Consider the following 22,441-nt stretch of genomic DNA (forward strand, 5'->3'; position numbering starts at 1 on the left):
AATTAACTTTGCTTTCAAACTTAACTGTAAAAAGCCAGAGAGCAAATGTTTAGCGAATGACTGCAGAACAGAGTAAGAGGCAGGAGTTAAAAGTGAGTCCTTTGTCCAGAAAACCTCAGAAATATGCCAGATGGATGTAACCAAAACCTCCAGTTTTGGTGTCATTTAGCAGTTCAAGGATGAGATATTTTCAAGACCAAGTTTTACCTGGGTGCTAAAAGCATCTTCACTTAAATGCTTGATTTTCTCTTCAAAGCAAGAAAGAAACTCCTCTATTTTCGTGTCAACCAATTCAGAACTAAAAGAGAGTTGAATAATTAAATCAGGCATGGAGGGAAAAAGAAACAATATTGAGGGGTGAAGTAGCAGAACAGCCCCAGCCCCCAAATGACAAGGGAGTGTTTGGGACAGGCTCGCTGCCCTCCTCCCCTAAAAGCTCACACATCTGCAAACCCCAACTTTTTTATCTTCCCTTGTATCAGGGAATAAAACCAGTGCTCTGATCGTTAGCTCTGTTAAGTATAGTTCAAACACGGGGACTTCATATAACCAAGAAGCGAGAGGAGTGGCTGCTGTGATGCTATGGGGGCCCTGCGCTGTGGTACACCCACCGGCCGCGTGCGCTAGAGCGTGCTGTATGGAGAACCCCACCCGCAGCCCTCAGCCCTGCACGGAAATGGTTATGTTCTGTTGGATTTAGATGAAAGAAAAATAACACTATGTGATGGACAGTGAGGTTTCTGAAACATTAAAACCTTCACACATGACACAGACCTCAGCAATGGAAGTGTCACCCAAATGTAAAAATTAGAGGCAGCTCTGTGCTAATTAAACTCTCACTGACACAGTATTATTTTTTCATAAGTTGCATATTTTTCATATACCCCTTCAAGTCTGGCAGGTCAAATACCTGTAGTTAAGCCCCAGCTTTGAACACAACCACAGTATTGTTCTGTCTGCTGAAACTGAGCCAGAACAACAGCTACCCAGGATTTACTTGGCAACAGATTTAGCTCTCCTGGCAGAGTATCTTCAGCAGGGCAGTGGGGTATTTTACCTAGTCTTTGGATTACTTTTCCCTATTCAAGTCAGGACTGCTCCAGTTTTAAGAAGCTTACGGCTACTGCTTTACTTAGGTGTTGGTTTTCAGACACTATGTCACAACTGTTGCAGCATCACCAGCAGAGGCCAGGACTCCTCTCTGACATTCCCTTTGGGCTCTTACGTCACTCCTCGCATAGAATAAAACCCCCTCCCTGGTCTGAAACAGGTGTGAACTCTTACATGTGGGCAGGTGCACAGAAAAGCCCCAGCAAAAGCAAACTGAAGTCAGCTGTGACCTGATCTAACAACAAGTAGAAGATCCAAGTGAAACTCTCTCAGCTGGATGTTGCAGAAATACACCACTTATACACAAAATACAACATGTAAACATGGTCACAGAGTTAGTCTGATACCTCACTGTATCCCATGAGGCTCACATGTTCAGTGCCTAAATACATGCAAGGACCACTGGCCACCGTTAAGCCTGACTTTTCTAAAAGCAGTTGCCATAACTCTCCTGTGCTGAAGGGCACCTTACGCAGACAGCAGCAACAGCTGCCATTACAGGGATGCTCTGCACAGCAAAATACAGCGAGGAACGGCCAGCTGATCCCTCGAGTCTCAGGCTGGCAGAGCCGGTCTGCAGCAGCCAGGCCCTGCTGCCTGAGCCTCTGCCGGCAGGACACAGGGGACACGGTGTGGTAAGGTCACCAGAAATGGGCGCTGGCAGTTCAGGGGCAACTCCCGCGGCCCACGCCTGGGAATGGTGATGAACATTAACCACGGAGCACACACTTACTTGTATTTAGTTGCCTGGGTTGCTACTGTGACTGAGAAGCCAAGAATCCCAGAAGTATTCCTGCAGGTAGGGTACACATGGTAGCTTAAAAAAAAAAAAAAAGGAAGAAACAATAAAGTCATTCCACAAGCACAATTAAATGTTCATTTGCAGGACATGCTACAAGTTAAAATAGCGTTGGTGCTTCAGAAAGAAAAATCTCGGACATAAACTCTCAATAGTCTCCTTTCTTTCCTGCGTCACTGCACTTCAGTGTTTTCTGTTTTCGGAAATCCTTTTAAGCTTGGCAGAGTATCTGTGTTTGTGTTCCTGCAAACTCATTCATCAGAGTGACAGACCTATAGCTGTGACAAGCTTGTTCCAGTTTCCTGAGGTAGAAGGGTGCCTGTGAGGGAGGCTGCTACACCCCACAGAGCCGCTGTGAGAACAGCCCTGGAGAACAGGGAGCTGATTTAGGAAGCTGAAGGAACAACTTGATGCTGAATAATTCTGAGTTAACACACTGGTAATAGATGCATTTCTTACAGGACTCAAAAGCAACTTGGCTGCAGCATGTATCGATGGCTGCTCTTGGGTTTGATGTGTTTATGTTGCTGTTTCTGTTACAGTAATTCAGGAATGAGCCGCTGTGCTGGAGGGGTTTCCAGAGTAAAAATACTGGTGAACAGCAAAAGCAGGTGCGTACAGTGAACTCACCCGAGGGTCTGCTTGGTTCGCAGGAAGTCAAAGCAAGGCTCTTCCATGTGCATCTGAAACAGAGCACAACCGCGTTAGAGCAGAAGCGATGCTCCTCTGCAGCCGCCCCTCGGGCTCCGTACACAACGTGATCACAGGACGTGAAAGCGATGGAAGTGCTGCCTTTCCAGCTACACCCACTGAACTGGAAGAGGTCTCACTCTTCTGGGTCGGCAGCTAAGAGAACAGTCTTCCGTACTGTCCGTCGCTGCAGCAGCTTGGGGGTCCTGTCCCAAACACTCAGAAGTTTAATCGGAGTGAGCAATAGACACGTGCTGTCCCCTCTGTACCATTCAGCCCCATGGCCTTGTCTTAGTTCCATGCGCTGTTTTCAGGGAAGACACTGATGAGTCAGGAAACACAAACACTAACTTACCACAAGCAGCTCCATGAGGGTGTATTCCCTTAGGTTCCTGGCACCTGACTGAAAGAAAATGAAGAATTTAGGGTGATTTCATGGAGTTAAATGCTACAGTGTGACAGTTGTGATGCACACCTCAGCCTGGACTGCAGCACTAAATTACAATTCACAGCAGGGACAGCTGGAAAGTTCTTATTTTCCACAGGGGCCTCAATATGGCCTTCAGAAGCGAGGGGAGGGGCTCAGCCCAGTGCCACGAGATCAGTGCTGAGGGCACCAGGAAATCACCAAGGCACAGACCCAGCTACTGGCACTAGCACAGGCTGGGAGGGGAAGGTGCTGGTTCAGGGAACACCATACACTGGAAGAGCCCACCTGGGTTTAGCCTTGGCCCCAGGGTGAGTGCTCACAGTAGGTTACAGTGCACCCTCTGTAACACCCCTGTCCAGAGACTGCTCTGAAAGCTGTGACACAAATACAACCGTAGCATCAGCAGTGACCAGAGGGAACAGACCAGTACACACCAAGCTAATGCGTTACCTGGTAGTAGACTGTCACTTCAGAGTTGGCATCACCTTTGTTCAGAGTTTTCACCTTACAGAGCAGATGCATGTTTGGCAAATCCACCACCCGGAACTGAACAGGGCAGGGATGGGCCAGAGGAGCGAAGTGGAGCTTTCTGAAGGGAGCACAGACAGCAAAGCGTCAAACACCCCCTCACATCATAACCAAAACAAAGACAACACCCTGGGCATTTACACACTCGGTCTGACATTATTTTCCCCTTCCCCAAACCAGAACAATGTCCTGCTCGGACTGCCATGATGAATGGTCACCTCCCCCAAACACCAGCAGCACTGTATCCAAGAGGGGGAAAGAGAATTGCTGCATCGCTCCCACCCTGGCCCCCTCCTCCAGAAAAGAATCCAAACTGGATTATAGTTTCCACATATGAGTGGTGCAAGAGTCAAGAGATACTCACTGAACAACGTAATTCAGAAAATCCTTTGCTTCCTAGGAGAGAAAGCACAAACATAGGTTTTATTTAGAAGAGAATTATTACCCCAATTCACAGCCACACACTGCAGTGCATCGCAGGAGAAAGTGACCCCCTGAGCAAAGTACAGCCGAGCTCTGTCGTGCCACCTACATCGCTGGCCCCTTGCCTTATCCCAGGTCCCTCTGGATGCCTCTGCACCCAGCCACAGAGCAAACAGAGCCTCCAGGCAGCTTCTTGCACTGTAACTTCTCCAGAAGGGGAATGCAGAAGCCAGAGAAATAGCGCCAGCCATCACAACAGCAAAGGGTGCACACAGGAGGTAAGGCCCTGCTCTTGTGCATCAAGTTGGAGCTCTGGGAAGGAGATTCTTGGGCTTAAGACATGGGAGGAAGTAAGAGAAACAGTAAAGCTGATGCAGGAGTTACGGGGTTGCACATGCTGCACTGTGAAAGGAGCTTAGCTCACCCACAAACTGCAGCAATAAAAGCATTTTGAATGAAGATTTTTAGGAAATCACAATTAGATTCTCAGACCTCCTTCTGTCCCACAGCTCAGGAGGGGACAGCAGACATGACAAGAATCTGACCTCCCAAAGGACATGAGGACATTTTCTTTAGGAGGCTTTAAACAGCATGAGGACAAACACCACCAGCTAAGACAAACTTCTCGGCACAAATTGTAATTGCAGAAGGTTTCTCTCCCACACCACACACAGGCACCCAACGACGCTGGACATGTGGAGCTGAGCCCCATTACAACCCTATTTTAAAAAGCCTGACAGGACTACGTGTGAGGTAGTCCCAGGGCAGAAGACTTCGATGAATACTGCAGGTGTTTAACAAGACTGAGGATGACTGGACCTCAGTGAGGTTTGATCAAACCAGGCAGGCAATCAAGTTTCCAGGATAAATGTACTTTGAGGGAAGCCTCCTCCTGGGGCACCACCATGGCAATTTCTCAATATCAAATATATCAATATAGCAAACTGTAAACCACGGGGGCAGCAGGGGCAACAGGCTACAGCTGTATTTCCACCACATTTTCTCCTCTCTGCAGTTTAAATCCAAATTCCTTAAAAAAAAAACCCCTCTGTTCAAATTGGCAGCTACGGCCTCCCCAGTGGCTGATCCAGACGAGCACTCCCGAGCTGTCAGAGGTGAAGCTGCCCTGTACCAGCAAGCCTCTGGATTGCCAGGAGAGAAGAGGCAGTCAGCTGGCAGGGGAGTGCTGGAGCTGTGGCACCCATGTTAAAGCACATCTGAAGAATAAGGCTGAGAGCACATCAGCTGCTGAAGCTGTACTTACCCTGCTCGTGAAGTTTCCTTGTACAAGACCCTCTACAAAGAGCTGGGATTTGAAAGCCTTAACAAAGGACGAGAGAGCCTCAATGGAAAGGCCGTTCATCAGCGTCTGATATTTATCTATCATGGACCACCTGCCGTGTTCTAAAATCAGGAGACGCACATCCCTGCAATGCAAGAAGGAAAACAAAACCACAGGGTGTTTAATGAGCTGTTTAATGTAAGAGATCCCATTTCTGACTCAGGATTGTACTGGAGACAGGAAGATGGTCCCCAGGAGTGTGGCTGTGGGCTGATCCTGCCCTCCCTCAGCACCTGCTGTTGGCTACAGGTCGCTTCAGACCAGCAGCTACCTGGATGTCCACTCTGACCCACGTGTTTGATATGCTGGTTGCACAGCTGCTTGAGCTCTCTAAGCCACCAGCTACCCCTGGACTGAGCCCCCATGAGCACAGGGCAGGGATTCCTGAGCTCTTCAGCTCAACCTCAACACTTACTGCAGAGCCACTTTTTGCCAGAACTCACTTGGCCAGAGTCTCAGGTTTGATGAGGATGTTGAAGTATGTTTTCTTCAGCTGCTCTGTTATCATCTCAAAAACTGCTGGAGTAAAGCTGAAGTCAGACAAGTAATCAATGATGAGCTGAAATAGAAGCTGTAAAGAAAGCAGTTTTAAGTTGAGGTTTTTCTGGTGTTTTGTTGGTTTTTTTTTTAAAAAGAACCAATTTGAACTTAATCCCATATAATAATAATAAAAAATCATCATTATTTGGTCAACATGAGAGACGTGCAGGGTTACTAAAGCACATTCCTCAGTTCTGTTAGGTGTTCTTCACTGAACAATTCTACACCAAATTACAGTCAGTTTCGAAGGGACAGCATTTTTAAAAAGTGAAAGAAACAAGCTCAATAACCCAAACCAACAGGAGTTTCCACATCCTGTTGAAACAAACCTAGCCCGTCACTCCAGCATTCCTGTATTGGATATTCCAGTTTTCCCTTTTACAGCTGACCAGCACAATGACATCACAACAGAGCAACGTTCATGATTAAAAAAGAATATTTAGACCACGCTATTTGCACCTCTGGCTTTTCCTGTTAAACCTCACTTCATAAGCCTGACAGATGAGTGACAGTCTGGTTAAAGCTCCAGCCAAGCTCTTGCAATGAAAGTCTAAAGCAGCTTGGTGGTTCTCTCCTTTATGGTCACTGCATCCTCTCTGTGCTTTCCATGTCTTACTCGGCCGGTGTTTATAGAAAATGGGAACAGGGATCCCCCACTCCTCGTAAGGTAAGCTCTTAGCAACCCAACAAAGAAAAACGGCACCCAAAATGAGCACGTTCAGAAGTTGTATCTCCAAAGTTCGATTGTCAACAAAACCTATTTTCAGACACACTTCTCCAGACAGCGTGCAAATGGCCTTAGCTTACAGCTGGAGAGGCTCTAACACTCTAAAGGGACGTAGGAGACTCATAGCTCTTTTTAAAGGAAAAGCTGTTAAAATCTTTACAGAGATACAGTTATTAACTAAAGAAAGATTTCGCTTAAGTCAGCCTAAGGTCAGTAATTTGAACTTATTTAAGTGAATAAAACTACATCTTTATAGATATAAGCACATGAAAAAGCATTTGCTGCATTATCCTGTATCTGAACACAGCCACAAATTTTCCAATATAAAATACCCCAGCTAAACATTCAAAGCTCCGACCAACTAGGCTCCAGCAAGCATAAAAGTATTTAGAAGATCAGCAGCACTTACAGGTAGTTTATGATTGAATCCTTTAATTCGAATGACTAAGCCATGCTCTCCAGCTCCTAGCTTGTATTCCAACTGAGCGACGTCCGCTTCATAAGCTGGTTCACCGAGATTGTGGGAAAGGATGTTTACAAATGTATCAAACAAAATTATGCTGGGTGGAGAAAAGGGCAGAGGGTTAAAAAGACAGGAAAAAAGGAAGGAATAGAAGAAAGATAAAAAAATCAAGCCCAATGAGTTTGGTGGTACACACAAGAAGTTCTCCAACAGAAATGAATACCTGAGTAAAATGAGATTCAAAAAGAAATTTTCAACGAGCCTGGAACTACAGAATGCAAGTTTCCCTTTGTCTAGAAAGCACATGACACTACTTAACAATTATTTTAACATTCAACTATTCTTTGCAATGAATAAGATTCCAGCTTCACATAATCTAAGATTTCTCCAAGGTAGGAATGCACATTTTAACATGTCAGTGCTGACAACATTGAGTAATCACAGAAAATGAGATTATTACACCTTGTGTAAAGGAATGGGGGATGGATGGACTCAGTTATGCTGAACACTTGAGTAATGAGATGACTGTTTATCTATCAAGATAAAAAAATAATAATAAGCTATAGCAAATCAGGCTACACAATGTGGAAATTGCAGTCCGTGCTTTCAGATTTTTGTTATTGCCTGGATTCCAATTCAAAGTTCAAACTAACAAAGCCCTGATGAAAACGGACTTCCAAAGGCTTTCCCAAAACATTACTTGAGCAGGTCTCGGCAGGCTTATGATAAAAGCACTACGACATTCGTTACAAACAGCAATGCTAGCCTGAGACTAGCAGCAGTGCTGCACGTGCAGAGCTGGGATCTTGAGGTCTGTCTAACAAAGAGTTGGTTTCTAAATGCTGCCGATAGTCTCTTCATCTGCTCCTACAGGCTCCCAAGTTGCTGGTTCAGGGCATGACCGGACTTCTCTTCTCAGGACCAACTCCTTCTCTAAGCACTTCCTTCTGGTATGTGCACTGCTGCTATTATATTAACTTTTCTAAAACTCGCACTGGGGAATAACACGCCGTGGAACTCCTACGCATCCGTGTGCTACAGTAACGGCCTGCGGCAGAACCACTCTCACCGAACTACAGATAAAACCACGAGGAAAGTGTAAGAACATGAGAAAAGGAAGCCTTACTCTATTCCAGTTTAAAATTAATCTCTCTTTGTCGTTTTTCACTAGGTATGGGAATTTAGTTGCTCTGCAAGATAAGTACCAATAGTATAATGCTTACTTCTCTGCAGACTGCTGTATCAATGGAGAGATCAGATGGAAACGAACATAACCTGGTGGGCAAAGAGAAACTTAAATGAGCGATTGTATAAACAGTGACAGCTTTCTAAAGTCAAATATATTTCCATTGGGTTATTCTTTGGTCACAATTTGAGTCTAATGAAAATGGTCATTCAGCTATAAGAAGATATTTTATATTAAGTCGTCATCATCAAATGTCTTCTCTTTTTCACTCCAAAACTTTCCTCAAAAATACCAAATAATAGAAAATACAAAGCTGTGCTTTGTAGAACACTAACTCACATGATGTGACCAATATAAACAAAAAAGAAAACTCCACAAAACATCTGTTTAAGAGACACTGAAAATTGTGACACTCTGCTTGAAAGAAGCAATATATTTTCCACATTTGTCTCAGATCCAGGCTATATTTTTCTCTTTCCGTAGAGCAGACTATAGTCTCTTCTAATTCACATGTTCCTTCATTTTCAAGCCCTTGTCTCAGTATCATAGTCTGCCTGCCAAATTCTGTCCGTAGTCAGACATTCAGAAGTCAGTATATTTCAGTGATTCCACTTTTTAACCTGAGGTATCAGCAGGGTTCCTTTCACAGAATCACAGAATCAATCAGGTTGGAAGAGCCCTCTGGGATCATCAAGTCCAACCATTGCCCTGATACCACCATGTCAACTAGACCATGGCACTAAGTGCCATGTCCAGTCTTTTCTTAAACACATCCAGAGATGGTGACTCCACCACCTCCCTGGGCAGCCCCTTCCAATGTCTAATAACCCTTTCTGAAAAGAAATTCTTCCTAATGTCCAACCTGAACCTCCTCTAGCGAAGCTTGAGGCTGTGTCCTCTTGTCCTGTCGCTAGTTGCCTGGGAGAAGAGCCGACTCCCACCCCACTACAACCTCCCTTCAGGTAGCTGTAGACTGCAATAAGGTCACCTCTGAGCCTCCTCTTCTCCAGGCTAAACAACCCCAGCTCCCTCAGCCATTCCTCATAGGTCAGACCCTCCAGACCCTTCACCAGCTTGGTCGCCCTCCTCTGGACTCGCTCCAACACCTCAACATCTTTCTTGAAGTGCGGGGCCCAGAACTGGACACAGTACTCAAGGTGCAGCCTCACCAGTGCCAAGTACAGAGGGACGATCACTTCCCTAGACTGGCTGGCTACACTATTCCTAATAGAGGCCAGGATGCCATTGGCCTTCTTGGCCACCTGGGCACACTGCTGGCTCATGTTTAGCCGGCTGTCGATCAGCACCCCCAGGTCTCTTTCCGCCGGGCCGCTTTCTAACCACTCTTCCCCCAGCCTGGAGTGCTGCATGGGGTTGTTGTGGCCAAAGTGTAAGACCCGGCACTTGTTCTTGTTGAACCTCATGCTGTTGGTCTCGGCCCATCTATCTAACCTGTCCAGATCCCTCTGCAGGGCCTTCCTACCCTCCAGCAGATCGACACTCCCACCCAGCTTGGTGTCATCTGCAAATTTATGGAGGGTGCACTCAATCCCTACGTCTAGATCATCTATAAAGATATTGAACAGCACCGGCCCCAAAACTGAGCCCTGGGGAACACCGCTAGTGACCGGCCGCCAGTTGGACTTTGCCCCATTCACCACCACTCTCTGGGCTCGGCCATCCAGCCAGTTTTTAACCCAAGCCCTGGGCAGCCAGTTTGTCTAGGAGGATGCTGTGGGAGACAGTGTCGAATGCCTTACTGAAGTCTAGATAGATAGACTACATCCACAGCCCTGCCCTCATCTACTAAGCGGGTCACTTTGTCATAGGAGACCAGGTTGGTCAAGCAGGACCTGCCTTTCATGAACCCATGTTGGCTGGCCCTGATGCCCCGATTGTCCTGCATGTGCCGTGTAATGGCACTCAGGATGATCCGATCTCAAACCACCTCACCCTCTGTGGGGCAGAGACGCAAGGATGCAGGCTGCAAATCACCTCACCCTCCCTGGGGCAGGGACGCAGGCTGCAAACCACCTGCCCTCTGTGGGGCAGGGATGGAGGGGTGCAAGGATGGAGGGAAACAAGGATGCAGGGAAGCAAGGATGCAAACCACTTTGCCTTCCCCAGAGCAGGGATGCAGGGCTGCAGGCTGCAAACCACCTTGTCCTCTGTGGGGCAGGGATGCAGGGGTGCAAGGATGCAGGGGTGCAAGGATGCAGGGGTGCAAGGATGCAAACCACCTCCCTCTCGGTGGGGCAGGGGTGCAGGGCTGCAGGGCTGGAGGGATGCAGAGCTGCAGGCTGCAAACCACCTTGCCCTCCGCGGAGCAGGGGCTGAGGCCCGGCCAGGGTCCCTGTTTCGGGAGGCGATGGGGTTTGCTTGGGGCTTTGGGAAGGGGCCAGCACCCCACATCCCCTGCCCCGCCGCCGCTCGCAAGGGTCGCACAGGCGCCCTCTGCTGTGTCCCAGCGTGGCACCTGGGAGCCGGGCGAGCGGTTTTGGGGCGGCGGGGGGGTACCGCCCCACCGCCGCCCCAAAACCACTCGCCACCTTCCCAGCAGCCCCTTTACAACAGGATAGTGGGCAAAGAAGTAGAGCCCCCCCCCCCCACCTCCACTGCAGCACCCGCTTGCAGAGGCTGGATCCCACTGAGCCCCCTCTTGCTCACCCCCAGTCCCCCATTCCCAACCAAGGATGCTGTGACAAGCCCCCACGAGTGTCCTCCTCCACGTGGGGTGCAGCACCCTGCCGTGGAGCGGGACCTTTCCCCCCAGGGGAAGGAGGAGAAATGCCTTTGTGCTCCCCGGCTTTTCCTCACAGGCTCTTTTCCAGCCGCGGCACCCAGTGAGGTGCTTTGCAGCATGGCTGGGCTGGGGACTTTGGCTGCTGAGGACTTTTCCGAGTGCTTTTTGTCTCGTGTGGCTCCTTCCCTCCAGCCCCACCACCTCCCGACCCTCCGCGCACACCCCATCTCGCTCGGGTCCCTCCTCAGAGGGAGCCGCACATCCTCGCAATGCCCCTGCTTGGGCAAACCAGCCCCAGCAAAGCTGGCAGCACGGAGCTGAGACATCCCAGCGTCCAGCTGGCTCCTCTCCTGCGCTGCCGGAGGGCCCTGCGTGTCCCTCGGGTGTCCCCGATCCCTTTTTGAACCTGACCTTGCCCATGGATTTGTACTCGGGCCCTGAGCTGCAAACTGGGGCTTGAAGAAACATCCCCTGCAGCTGCCTCCGCTTCCCCAGGGGAACAGCTGGCAGAGCCCAACACCAGCCACGGGCTGACTTATGCCGCCGCCTGAAATCAAGCGTCACCCGTCCTGCTCTTCATGCTGGGTGAGCCGAGCCTGTTCAAAAACCAGTTTCAGGACCAGTTCAGGTCCTCTAGCATCTGGCCACTGGCAGCACAGGGACATCAGAGCTTTTGTATCTAACAGACTCCCATGGATTTTTCTTCCATGACTTTGTCCACTTGTTTATCGGCCATGTGCAAACCTCCGAGCACCCGGGGCCTCCTGCAGTGGGGAGTCCTGTGGGGAGCCCTGGTGTGACCTGTGCCTCCTGTTTCACATCTCCACCTTCAGCCTCTATCTGCTGCCCCAATCGCTCTTCTGTTGGAGGTGGCAGGAACAGTCACCCCTTCTCACCCTTTCCTTGCCACTTGGGATATTTTAACCTTCTATCATCTCCCACAGAATCACAGAATCAATCAGGTTGGAAGAGACCTCTGGGATCATCGAGTCCAACCATTGCCCTGACACCACCATGTCAACTAGACCGTGGTACTAAGTGCCATGGAAGAGCTGACAGTAAACACTGAGTTTAAATGGTGAACACTATCATGGGTTATTTGCCTTCAAATAAATTCCAGCTGGTAAAAACAGGGACTTCCTATTCTTCAGAAAGCCCTAAGGCATTTACCTTTTGGGATTTTGAATTTATCATCCTTCCTGTACCAGAGACAGCCTTGTTGTGTGCTTAGTGTTTTGACTGGATATTCTGTCTCAGGGCAGTCGGCAACTTTCAAAGCGAAGTCAGTGGCTAACAAAAAGAAAAAGCAAACCAAACCCAGAAGTTAGTGTGTTTCACAGACACAGCCAGGCCACATGCATGAAAGTCTTCAAATTACCAACAAAATACATTTTCCCCCTCCCAGCTTGCTAAATTACATGTGATAATGCTTTCCTGGACCCAAAGAACATTTGTTTTTCAGTTCCACACCAGAATAGTGGCTCAGAAGCAGTGCAGAAATGGTGATGTTGCATTCCATCCAGGATACAAGTTACGGGTTTATTTTCATTTGGTTTTTGTGACAAAGCTAGCTGGTATTTAGATGCTTTCAAAACCAGCAAGATTAAGTAAATAAAATTGCTCTTCTAGGGTGTCTGGAGCTCTGTGTTAACTCTCACTGATTGTGTGAGATCTGCTCTGTTACAGCTATATGGTCTACAAGTTTACACCTTAGGAAAACTCAGTTCTTATACATAAAAGAACATTAAATAAAATTCAGGTAAACAGAGCTCCTCTATTTTTTAATTTTCAAAACCACGCTGATGTGCAGATGGAAATTAAGATTGTTTCTAAACTACAGAAAATTCTCAAATAAATTATTGGGGCAAGATTTCACTCATGCTCAGGTGCCTTACCTATGTATTTGTTTTCTTCTGGAAGGTGTAAATCCTGATTTAACTCAAAGTCACTGGCCCATAAACCACTCCAGTACTTGTCAATATCTATTAAAAAACATGAAATGCATTTAGTTCCAACAGGAAGGTAATGCTATCCTATTTCCTAGACCAGTCATTTCATCTCTTAGCTATCTCCATGAAGATTTGCAGTACAATAGGAGTTCCTTAATGTCACCCGGTTCATCATGACTCTTTCTAAATCCATTCCTACGAACTCCCCTGGTGCAGGACAGAAGCAGTCCTATGAAGAAGTAAAGCAAGCCTGCCTGCATTTGTAATCCAGCTACCAACACGCCCTGTCCTTCATTGGTTGTGGTCTTTTCCCTGTTTACGACTTGAATGGTGGCCAAGGGGAAGGCCAGGGCTCGCTGGGATCCCTGCCCCCTAAAACAATTGTAAACTATGGAGTGGGAATCAACTGATACCAAACAAAGCAGAACCATTACTGAGTAGGACACAGTATTTGACTAAAGATGAGGTGAGTTTAGCACTGAGGTTTCGTTTCCCAACTTCCCCGTGGTTGTATTTTGTGTTGTCACCCTTTAAATATCTCTACTGCACAAACTGGACATTCTCCAAGCTTCTGCCATTGTTTTACCTTCCACGCTGTATCGTGTTCCAAACCACCGCTCTTTTAGATGACACTGGCCGTCGTTGGCTGCAGACAGCAAAATGAGGTTGGCTCTCTGAGGACTGAGCTGGTTAAGGGCATCAGCAATGATCTACAAATTCAAGATAATACTTAATCCAAATGCAACTCCGGCTCTGCCTGACCCAGCAGACTTCTTAGGCTGAACACAGGAAGAACAAGACAAAACAAGCTTACAAAAAAAGGAGATTTGCTTTCTGAATATAAAAAGAGTGTTTCAATTAATACAAAACCTGTGCCTGTATTATGGCTAATTATAAATGCCTACATACATGCCCACATTATACAGTATGCTCATATTTTCCTTACATCAAAACATGTAATCAGAGTTCAAAGAATATTTACCTCAGGCTTGTATTCAAACAAGAGCTCATCTCCTGTCAGAAAATCCTCCTTCTGAAACAACTGCATGTTCTCACAAAGGCTTTCCACATAGTCAACTGGATCTGTCTGTAAGCAAATAAACAAAGCTATTTTTCACATAATCAGAAAACTAAAATATCAATTTTCTGTTCTAAGAGCTTCATTGGTCAGGCATGTTGAGCATGAGTTGCATGCTGTGCTCGTCACAGCATTTAGTTTCAGTTATTAAACTAAATATAATTAATAACCATATCTAATGCTCAGGACTCCTCTGAGAATCCTGAAATATCAGACACGTCTTTGTAGAAGAAACCTTGAGCATGCAGTTTGCAGTCACTAAACCTACTAGGTTAAAGACCCAGTAGAATGCACTCCTTGCCTCCAGGGAACACAAGCAGAGTCCTGCAATTCAAGATTTAAAGTGATCTGGAACCTGGAGAGAGCAAAACAAGGAACTCCTGCTGCTGCATGAGTATCTCTGGTTCTGCTCCTTTCCTAAGTTCTCTGCCATGACATACAGCATGAGGAGGAAGCGATTCTCCTATTCGGATATGAAAGGATAGACTGCCTTTTAACGGTGTAAGACTGCCTAGTCTCTTGCTAGCCTCTTGCTGAGTGCTTTTGGGTTTTTTTTGAACCCGTCAGCATCATACTGTAAAGATTCTGGGTTCAGATACAGCCCACAGTTTGCCTGAAAAGAGGTGAGTTTGACACATCTGTGTCTTATAATTGTAGTGGAAAACATGACCAAGAATTTCTTAAGACACTGTACACCTGAGGAAACACTAAATCTCTCCTGGGGCACATAACTGCTTATCCCAAAACCATCCCACGTACCAGCTCTCCCCATCAACCAGCAGAGTGGGGTGTCATGACTAAGTCATTCATCTGTCCCCAAGATGCACAACCCTGTCACAAAAGCACACACATCTCTGTTCCTTGCCTTCTGAGTTACATCCCTGCACTGTCAGTAACCTCTTAATGATCACTCAAAATCAGCTGGCCAAAAAGGCAGGACTCTTACCAGTGAGTATTTCCCTAGTGTAAACTCAGGTGTTTCTGGCTTGATACTGGGAAGTACGTACACTATCAGAGCAGTAACAGTTTTGGGGAACATAAAATTCTAGCTGGAGTACTAAAAAGAACCAAGTTGACTAATAAGAACCTTTCAGGACTAAATAGCTTCACTTTGATGAAAAAGCCAAACTTCAAACTGGACAACCTCTCTCCGGCAATGATTAAAGACAGGATCCTAAATCTGTATGTAGGGCAACAGACATTCGTTCCTGTTATGTCTGATGTATTAAATAGCCATCCTGCACAGATTTTTAGTTATTCTCTACTGTTCTGGGGAAAGCTTTTGTTAGAACACAGTCTGTTGTAATCTTGTAATAGCCAAACTTTGCTAACAAATTCATAAACATCGTATTCCACTAAAAAACCACCACATGGCATTTAAAAAAACACGCTTGTAAACCAGAGTAAACTTGTTCCTACCAAAGAAATCCACCACTCTGTTACTTGGGAGGTCATTAGCACCCGAGCCTTTGTGAGGCCAGGTCACTAGCAAGCCACACCTTTCACACACCACTGCTTTTCTCTTCCCAGAAATCAGCAGTGCCAAAACAGCTTAAAAAAAGTGAAATTTGGCAAAAGTACTGAAATGCCCCAAACAATTTGCAGAGCACTATTAATGGGCACAGAACTTCACACACAAGGGCCTAATGATTAAAATTGAAAAAGAGCCCACCTAATAGGTAGAGAATGAAAAAAGTAACATTTAATTCTGATAAGGAAAAAGAATGCCTAGAATACGAAGTCTTTCAGCAAAATACAGCCTCATTAAGCGCATCATCTATTTCTGGTTGAACAGAACTTTGAAAATGTGTTTCAAAATTAAAAAGAAATCCTTTTTATGGTTTACCTATATCAACACAAAACAGGGGATGAATACCTGTTCCTGGTAGTGAAATTCATTAGCTTCAATCTTCTGTATTTCTTCCCATATTCTGTAAAGGAGGGAGAAGAGAAGAAAAGTGTATTTCCTCCATTATTCCACAACATTTATCAAGAATCAGAAAAAAAGCAGTCTTCTAGGAAAGGCATCAAGGGTGAGTTCCATGATTCATTCAGGTACAAGACACAGAAGCCAGTATTACATGCACTTCCCTTCCATCCAAAAGGGCACTCCTCAATTGGCAGAAAGTGCTGCTATTTTCTGAAGAGGAAGAGACTTAATTACAAAGAGTCAAAATCGGATGCCAAATTAACACAAAGGCTAACACCAGAACACCACAGTCCTGACTTCCACAGATTTGGCTCAACAAATTTATTTAAATAAACACAAAAATTACTCCTAACATCTACACTAGTTCAGCTTATCAAAATTAGAAATCAGATCACAATAAATCAAACCAAAAGCACCAAGAAACAAGCATAAACATTTAGAAAATTCATTTTTAAACTTTTTTAAACTGATACATTTCCCACACAGACAAGCCTTACTACTGACTCACCGTTTATGCTCTAGTAACTAAACAAAAAGTGCAAACACTACAAATAAAAGGCTAATGGAGAAGGACAATCCCTGATGTAGTGGCAAACACTTGCCTTTTATCTGGCCCTCTTTTCTGCAGCATCTTCACATACTGGAATACAACATGGGCCACCTGCAGACAGAAAGGAACAGATTAATTTTTCCAGACATCAGGAAAACAGTAAGAAAGTCAAGCTGCAGTAAACTGTACCTCGTAGAAGTGCTTGTAACCTTCATCAGTCAAAGTGACAGAAATGCTGAAGATGGAGTAAGTGGAGTTCTGTTCAAATCCTGTCTCACCATTTCCTCCATATAATGCAAGAGCCCAAAATCTATGGAAGAGTTAAAGGTACTTCCTGATTACTCATTTCAGCTTTATTTGAGCTTAGTTACAATTAGCATATCATAGCTTTACTTCAATGGCTTTCAATCTGTTTACAGTTTACACAAAGCTTTTCCAACATAAAGATGTGAACCTCCAGATATAGAATTTAAGAAAAACAGTGAAAAAACTAAGTTACCTTTTGGAGGTCTCTTAAAGATCAGTCACAGATACTGCTGATCCATGGATCACAGACCAAAACCCACTTATTTCTTACTTGGGTCTATCATCAATTTAAAGAATATCACTACTAAACGCTGATACAAAAAGGCAGACTTGGCCTGCTTTTATATATACAGAAAATATAGATACACAAAATAGAGTTTGCCTTTATTTTAATGACAGCAAAACATTTAATAACTATGATTAAACTTACTTTTTCCTAAGGAAAGAAAGAACACTGCCTTTGCCTTCATGCCCCACCAACCAGGAAATATAATGAAGAGGCTTCACCCTAAAAGAAAATTTGAAGGAGATTAAATGCCAGGAGGTCATATGTTTCACAGAAAGAACTCAAATCACTAGACAGATGACTAAAGTATACACTGTCTGTTTCTTCATGGCAAGTTTTGCATTTTCAGGCAGCATTAGAATAATAAGCTAAAAATGTGGGAGTTCAGAATATAATGACAGATCTGAGTCAAGTGAGGAATGACGTTAAATCAGACATGTACCAATTCCATTCAATTTATAAAAGGAACCGTATCTGTATCAGTTTAATTCATTTAAAAAATGTTCCCCTAGCTGAACCAAAGTAATCTGTAACACAAATAAATGAGATTCTTTGGTTTGTGGCAAAAGTCAATAAATTATTCACAACATAAACATGGTAGAAGTAAGATGCAGCACCACTGTACCTGTAATACTGTTCTTGTGGGGGAAGCGCCCAAGTGATACTCAGTGAATGAACTTTCCTGACTGGAACAACTGAACACAAATAAATTTATTGAATATAAATATACATGATTAGACATAGATAAGAAAATTTACATAATGCAGAAAGAATGGTTAAAAATTATTCAGAACCACACACAATTATTCTACAAAGTGTCAAGTCACACAGAGAAAATACGAAGCTAGGTATTCAAAACATTTAAACAAATCTCTTTTACTTACCTCTGTAAAGCTTGTGAAATTCTGGTGTGTCAAAGGGCTGAGTCAGATGGCCAAAGCTGGGTTTGGGTAAACCACTTAAAAGCAAAATTTAAGTGTGATGTTACTGGCAAGGATTCAAGGCTACACTGAGATAATGACAAGATGCAAACATCTCTGATGTGACAGAGGCGGTACACCAGACAACCAGAAAAAGGCCCTTAACGAAGGGTGCAGCCCAGGATCCACCCAGCCCACAGTGGAAGGCAACCTGGCATTCACTTGCACTCTGCCCACACAACCGAGTAATTAGCCAAGATTTAAATACCACATCAACTCCTCCCTCTCCTTCTCTCCAAGGTGGTAACAATAAAAACCTTGCTTTCCTAGCAGGGGAAAGGAAAGCTAAGGACAGTAAACAACTTCCTGAGCTGGCCCTGGATTCACAGAATTCTCACGGATTGTCTTGCGGGGAAGGAGGAACAAGAAGGATGGAGGTCACGAGAGACAAACATGTCTCTGTCCAGCATTAGACTTTCACAAGCACATTTCCATGCGCCACAGAAATAAACATCTTGCAAAAGCAGGAAATGAAAGGGGAAATAAAATGCTTTTCAAGTTAGTAAAGCTTTTGCAGAACCCCCTTTTAAGACAACACATCGGAGTGAATTATTAAAAAAAAGGTCAAATTCTAGCCAGTTGTCACCCTAAGGATGACACTTAAATTCAAGATACGGTCTTAATTTATTTTGCTGCTAATTATTTTTGACATAAAGCAAAGATAAGAAATGTAAAATGATAATCTAGGTTTGAATGATTTATCATAAAATCAAGGTATCAGTACACATTAAGCAAACATTGCTGCAGGTTAGCACCACACAGCTTGCAGGCTATATAAGTGTTAAGCATAAATAAAGTCTTCCTGAAACAATTAATGCGGTCTTTAATTTCCTAAGTTGCCCATTTTTTTCTGGATAAGGATGTTAATTAACAAGTGTTAATTTCCTTAGCTTCTCCAGTAAAGGATGTTTTTTAAAGACAGCAATTTTAAGTATAGATAATTTTATAATTTGTAATGTCTTTATGCATCAAAATACTCTTACTTATTTGGGATCTCGGAGAAGATTTCTGTCACCCACTTTTCCAGTGTATCCAGTGTTTCTAATAAGGAGAGAAAAAAACAAAGCCAGAAATGTAACTTCCTGAAGATCTAAGACAAATTCTTCATCTTATTGCTCTGGTTCAGTTATTTTAAAGAGGCTGCAAGTCAGTACATTTTAAAATTGCAAAGTTCTAAATTATAAGCTTCAAAGCTGTTGATTTGAGCCAATTCTTAATATTCACTGAACTATATCTTTGGTCATAGCTCTGGTTTTGTATATACCGCTGAAATCTCAGGCTGATACAACTGGGATTTAAAGTTCAGTAGTATCTGGAGTGACCGTGAAAAGGAATTACCAACTTAAGGATCTACAAGATCACCAGTACTTGCTAGACTCATTCCATCCCTCTGTGTCCAGAACATACGCAGCAGTTTTCACACCTAAACACAGTCATAAGAATTCCTTCCCTCTCCCCATCCTCCTTCCTAAAGCAAATGTGTCAAGAACTAGACATTTATTTTTTTTTTAAATGACCAGTTGGAGATTGCTTGTTTAAGGGAACATTCTGTATCCCAAGAGTGATGCGGTATATGCTAAAGAGCAACAACAGAAACGCAGGGTGGGGAGAAGGGGGCAGGACTCAGGGGTTTTTTTGTTTTAACAGAGAGAAATACGAAGTTGATGTGGCTGGCTATCAGTCCCCATGCTTTTCTTCCCAATCACCAAAAGAAACAACATTACAATCCATCACTATGTAAACTATTATTCCAGAGGCATTCAATGCCCTAAGAATTTTACAGACTGAACAGAAAAGCATAGGAGAAGAAAAGAATTACCACCTCTATTTTACAGACGGGAATTGCAATCAGTTTTAGCATTCAACAAAACCTCTAAGCACAAACCTAACTTGAATGCACACAACTATTTATTTTCAGCACAAGTCTCTTCCACATGCTTAACTTCTAAGAAGTTTCTTTCTTTTATTCTCAGCAGAAACAACCCATAGGTCTGAAGTTCTTTGCTGAAACGAAACTCAATTCCCTTTGCATAGAATTTTTCAGTCTACGGGGAAAAAACTTAGAATTTCTATTCTTCCTAGAGAAATGTGTTTTAGTTTAAGACCTCTTTTGAAAGAGCCCCAAACAGAACAAGACAACTGGGAGACCCAGTCTCAGCCTCCCCATCATTTTCTGTGGAGGTTCACTGTTGATGGCAGACAAATCAGCAGCATTAAGTCATTTAAGTGGTCTGACTTTACTTTCCTACAAGATTTGTTTTTAAATATATCTTTGAGATTTTTCATTCTGTGTTAATCTGGAACCTATTCAACAGTTTCAGTCAAAAGTTTCTCAAGAAGTGGCAGGATGACAACAACACAGCGCAATTGCTCAAGTTTCATTTGGAAACCAGGCTAAAATCTACATACAAATACCTCCTGCAGGACTGGACAATCCACTAAAACAGCTTGGGCTACAGCAGGACTGGTGCCAAAAGCACTACACCGACAGCAGCCATGAGCCTGTTTTTAAGGAACAACTGACATTACCTTTAGATTGGACAACTAAAGTCATATAGTGAGCAGAGTAATGGTGCTGCCAGAATTCCCTCAGTCTGGTGTAGGTATCAATATTTTTCATTTTAGGTTCATGTTTGAGTGTATCCGCATTACCTGTAAACATTAAAAGGTGGTTAGTTATCTAGACACTGGTTACATCAAGACCAGATATACCGAGAATTCCTTTCCCTCCCCCAGCACTGAGTCTGGTCATGGTAAGCACATGAAAAATACCTAACAGAAATTTGCGGTTAAAGGAATGTTAACTGAAATTTAATATCTTCCAATGTCTAGTTCCTATTATAAGGACAGTTGGTATTTCTATGACAAGGGAGGACAGAGTCCTCCTGCATTATCAGATCACCCATACCGTGTACTGCACAGCTCATTGTGTGTTGCCAGCTATTCCCTCACCAATGAAATTTGCAGAACAGAAAAAGAGAGGAAAATATGATGTTCAGTATATGTCACTACAGAACTTTATAAAAAATTACGTACATTTTGAAGATGGCTAACTCTATTACTCATCTCACTGCAATTTCCATGCTCAACAGCATCACAACGGTGAGGGAGCTAGGACTGTATTGTCCAGGAGAGGAAGGACAAATTTCCCTTCTGCTCCACTCACATGGCTGTGAAGGTCTACTTCTGCAAGTTCAACAGTGAATTATTTACTTTGAAAAGCCTCCTTAGACACAAATCCAGAATACTTTCTTTTTCCAGGAAATTTTAATAGCAATAAACAAGCTTAAGCAAGACAGAGATGACTCAGAGAGCACCACCTTTACATTAACAGAAATTTACATGATTACACGCCTAGGGCAACCTAACTTTAACATCAGCAAAAAAGCAGTACCTGAATGAAAAATATCTTAAGAAGCAGACAGCTGTTCTTATTCCCAAGCATTCTACTGTAAAATGAATAATTGCTCTAATACTTCTGAGCAAGGCTAGTGTTTGCTGTGATAAGACAGCTCATGTTAAAGCATCTTTTAAGTGGTTAAAAGCTTAAGTATTATCACCACTTTGTAACATAAATTCAGAACTTACCCCAAAAAAATTTCTTCATAGGATGTCCAGGCCTGGCAAGACTCCCAAACAGCATCTCCTTTCTGTTTGCATCAGAGGGTCTTGCTAGCTGATACTCTGTTAATTTAAAGAATTTGCAGTGGCATGCATCAAAATTTGAGGTCATGTTCCCACAAAACAAAACAAAGCAAAAACCCCAATCAAACTGAAAAGGAGACACACCACACAGTTGCAGCCTGGAATAGTTTTGTTTTAACGTGTGATGAAGTAGTGAAATAGCATAAGAAACAGGACTTGACTTATATTCATTACTGCTAGAAAGAGAAGAGGAAAAAACGTAGAGAAGTAAAGAAAGGGATAAGGAGGGGAAGCATGTAAAGCCCCAGCCTGTCCCATCTGAATGCTCTCAATCTGTTACATTTAATGGGAACACAAAGCTATCAACTTTCTACAGCATCAGGCCCTGCAGAAAGGGCCAGAGAACAATGACAAACCTACTTCTCCCATACATCACACAGAACAACTTCTAGACCAATAATGAAATAAGAAATTGAAAGCTGAGCAAGACAGTTTCCAAAAATGCAGTTTTACAATCAGTTTACACTAATCTAAATATGGGATGCTGCCAAAATACAGAATCCACCCTCCTGAACCACATTTTCCTGCCCCTGTTTTTGCTGGTAAGAAGAAACATGCACAGCAGAGCTGTAAACGAATTCTTTTGGCTGGGTTATTCTGTAGCCAGTTCATCAAGTTGACATAACTTACTGGGCAACGCATTACTACAGTGTCAATACAAGGGAAGGAGTGGATC

The 22,441-nt window shown here is 44.0% G+C and overlaps 1 protein-coding gene across 1 annotated transcript in view; it reads right to left on the reverse strand.

The window, feature by feature from the left end:
- Positions 1-22,441, reverse strand: part of NRDC (nardilysin convertase) — a 32,522-nt gene that overhangs the window by 1,256 nt on the left and 8,825 nt on the right. Inside the window, exons 6-28 of the mRNA XM_068406945.1 lie at positions 21,649-21,744; positions 20,590-20,712; positions 19,044-19,101; positions 17,965-18,038; positions 17,706-17,775; positions 17,225-17,302; positions 16,678-16,798; positions 16,541-16,599; positions 15,885-15,939; positions 13,913-14,017; positions 13,517-13,640; positions 12,877-12,963; positions 12,152-12,271; positions 8,276-8,327; positions 6,999-7,149; positions 5,766-5,893; positions 5,245-5,407; positions 3,922-3,953; positions 3,480-3,618; positions 2,955-3,002; positions 2,540-2,592; positions 1,844-1,927; positions 208-298 (exon numbers count right to left, since the gene is read on the reverse strand). Of these exons, the coding sequence (XP_068263046.1) occupies positions 208-298; positions 1,844-1,927; positions 2,540-2,592; positions 2,955-3,002; positions 3,480-3,618; positions 3,922-3,953; positions 5,245-5,407; positions 5,766-5,893; positions 6,999-7,149; positions 8,276-8,327; positions 12,152-12,271; positions 12,877-12,963; positions 13,517-13,640; positions 13,913-14,017; positions 15,885-15,939; positions 16,541-16,599; positions 16,678-16,798; positions 17,225-17,302; positions 17,706-17,775; positions 17,965-18,038; positions 19,044-19,101; positions 20,590-20,712; positions 21,649-21,744 (2,111 nt within the window). The remainder of the gene's footprint in view (positions 1-207; positions 299-1,843; positions 1,928-2,539; positions 2,593-2,954; positions 3,003-3,479; positions 3,619-3,921; positions 3,954-5,244; positions 5,408-5,765; positions 5,894-6,998; positions 7,150-8,275; positions 8,328-12,151; positions 12,272-12,876; positions 12,964-13,516; positions 13,641-13,912; positions 14,018-15,884; positions 15,940-16,540; positions 16,600-16,677; positions 16,799-17,224; positions 17,303-17,705; positions 17,776-17,964; positions 18,039-19,043; positions 19,102-20,589; positions 20,713-21,648; positions 21,745-22,441) is intronic.

Source organism: Nyctibius grandis, chromosome 8, assembly GCF_013368605.1.
Source record: "Nyctibius grandis isolate bNycGra1 chromosome 8, bNycGra1.pri, whole genome shotgun sequence".
Taxonomy (NCBI): domain Eukaryota; kingdom Metazoa; phylum Chordata; class Aves; order Nyctibiiformes; family Nyctibiidae; genus Nyctibius; species Nyctibius grandis.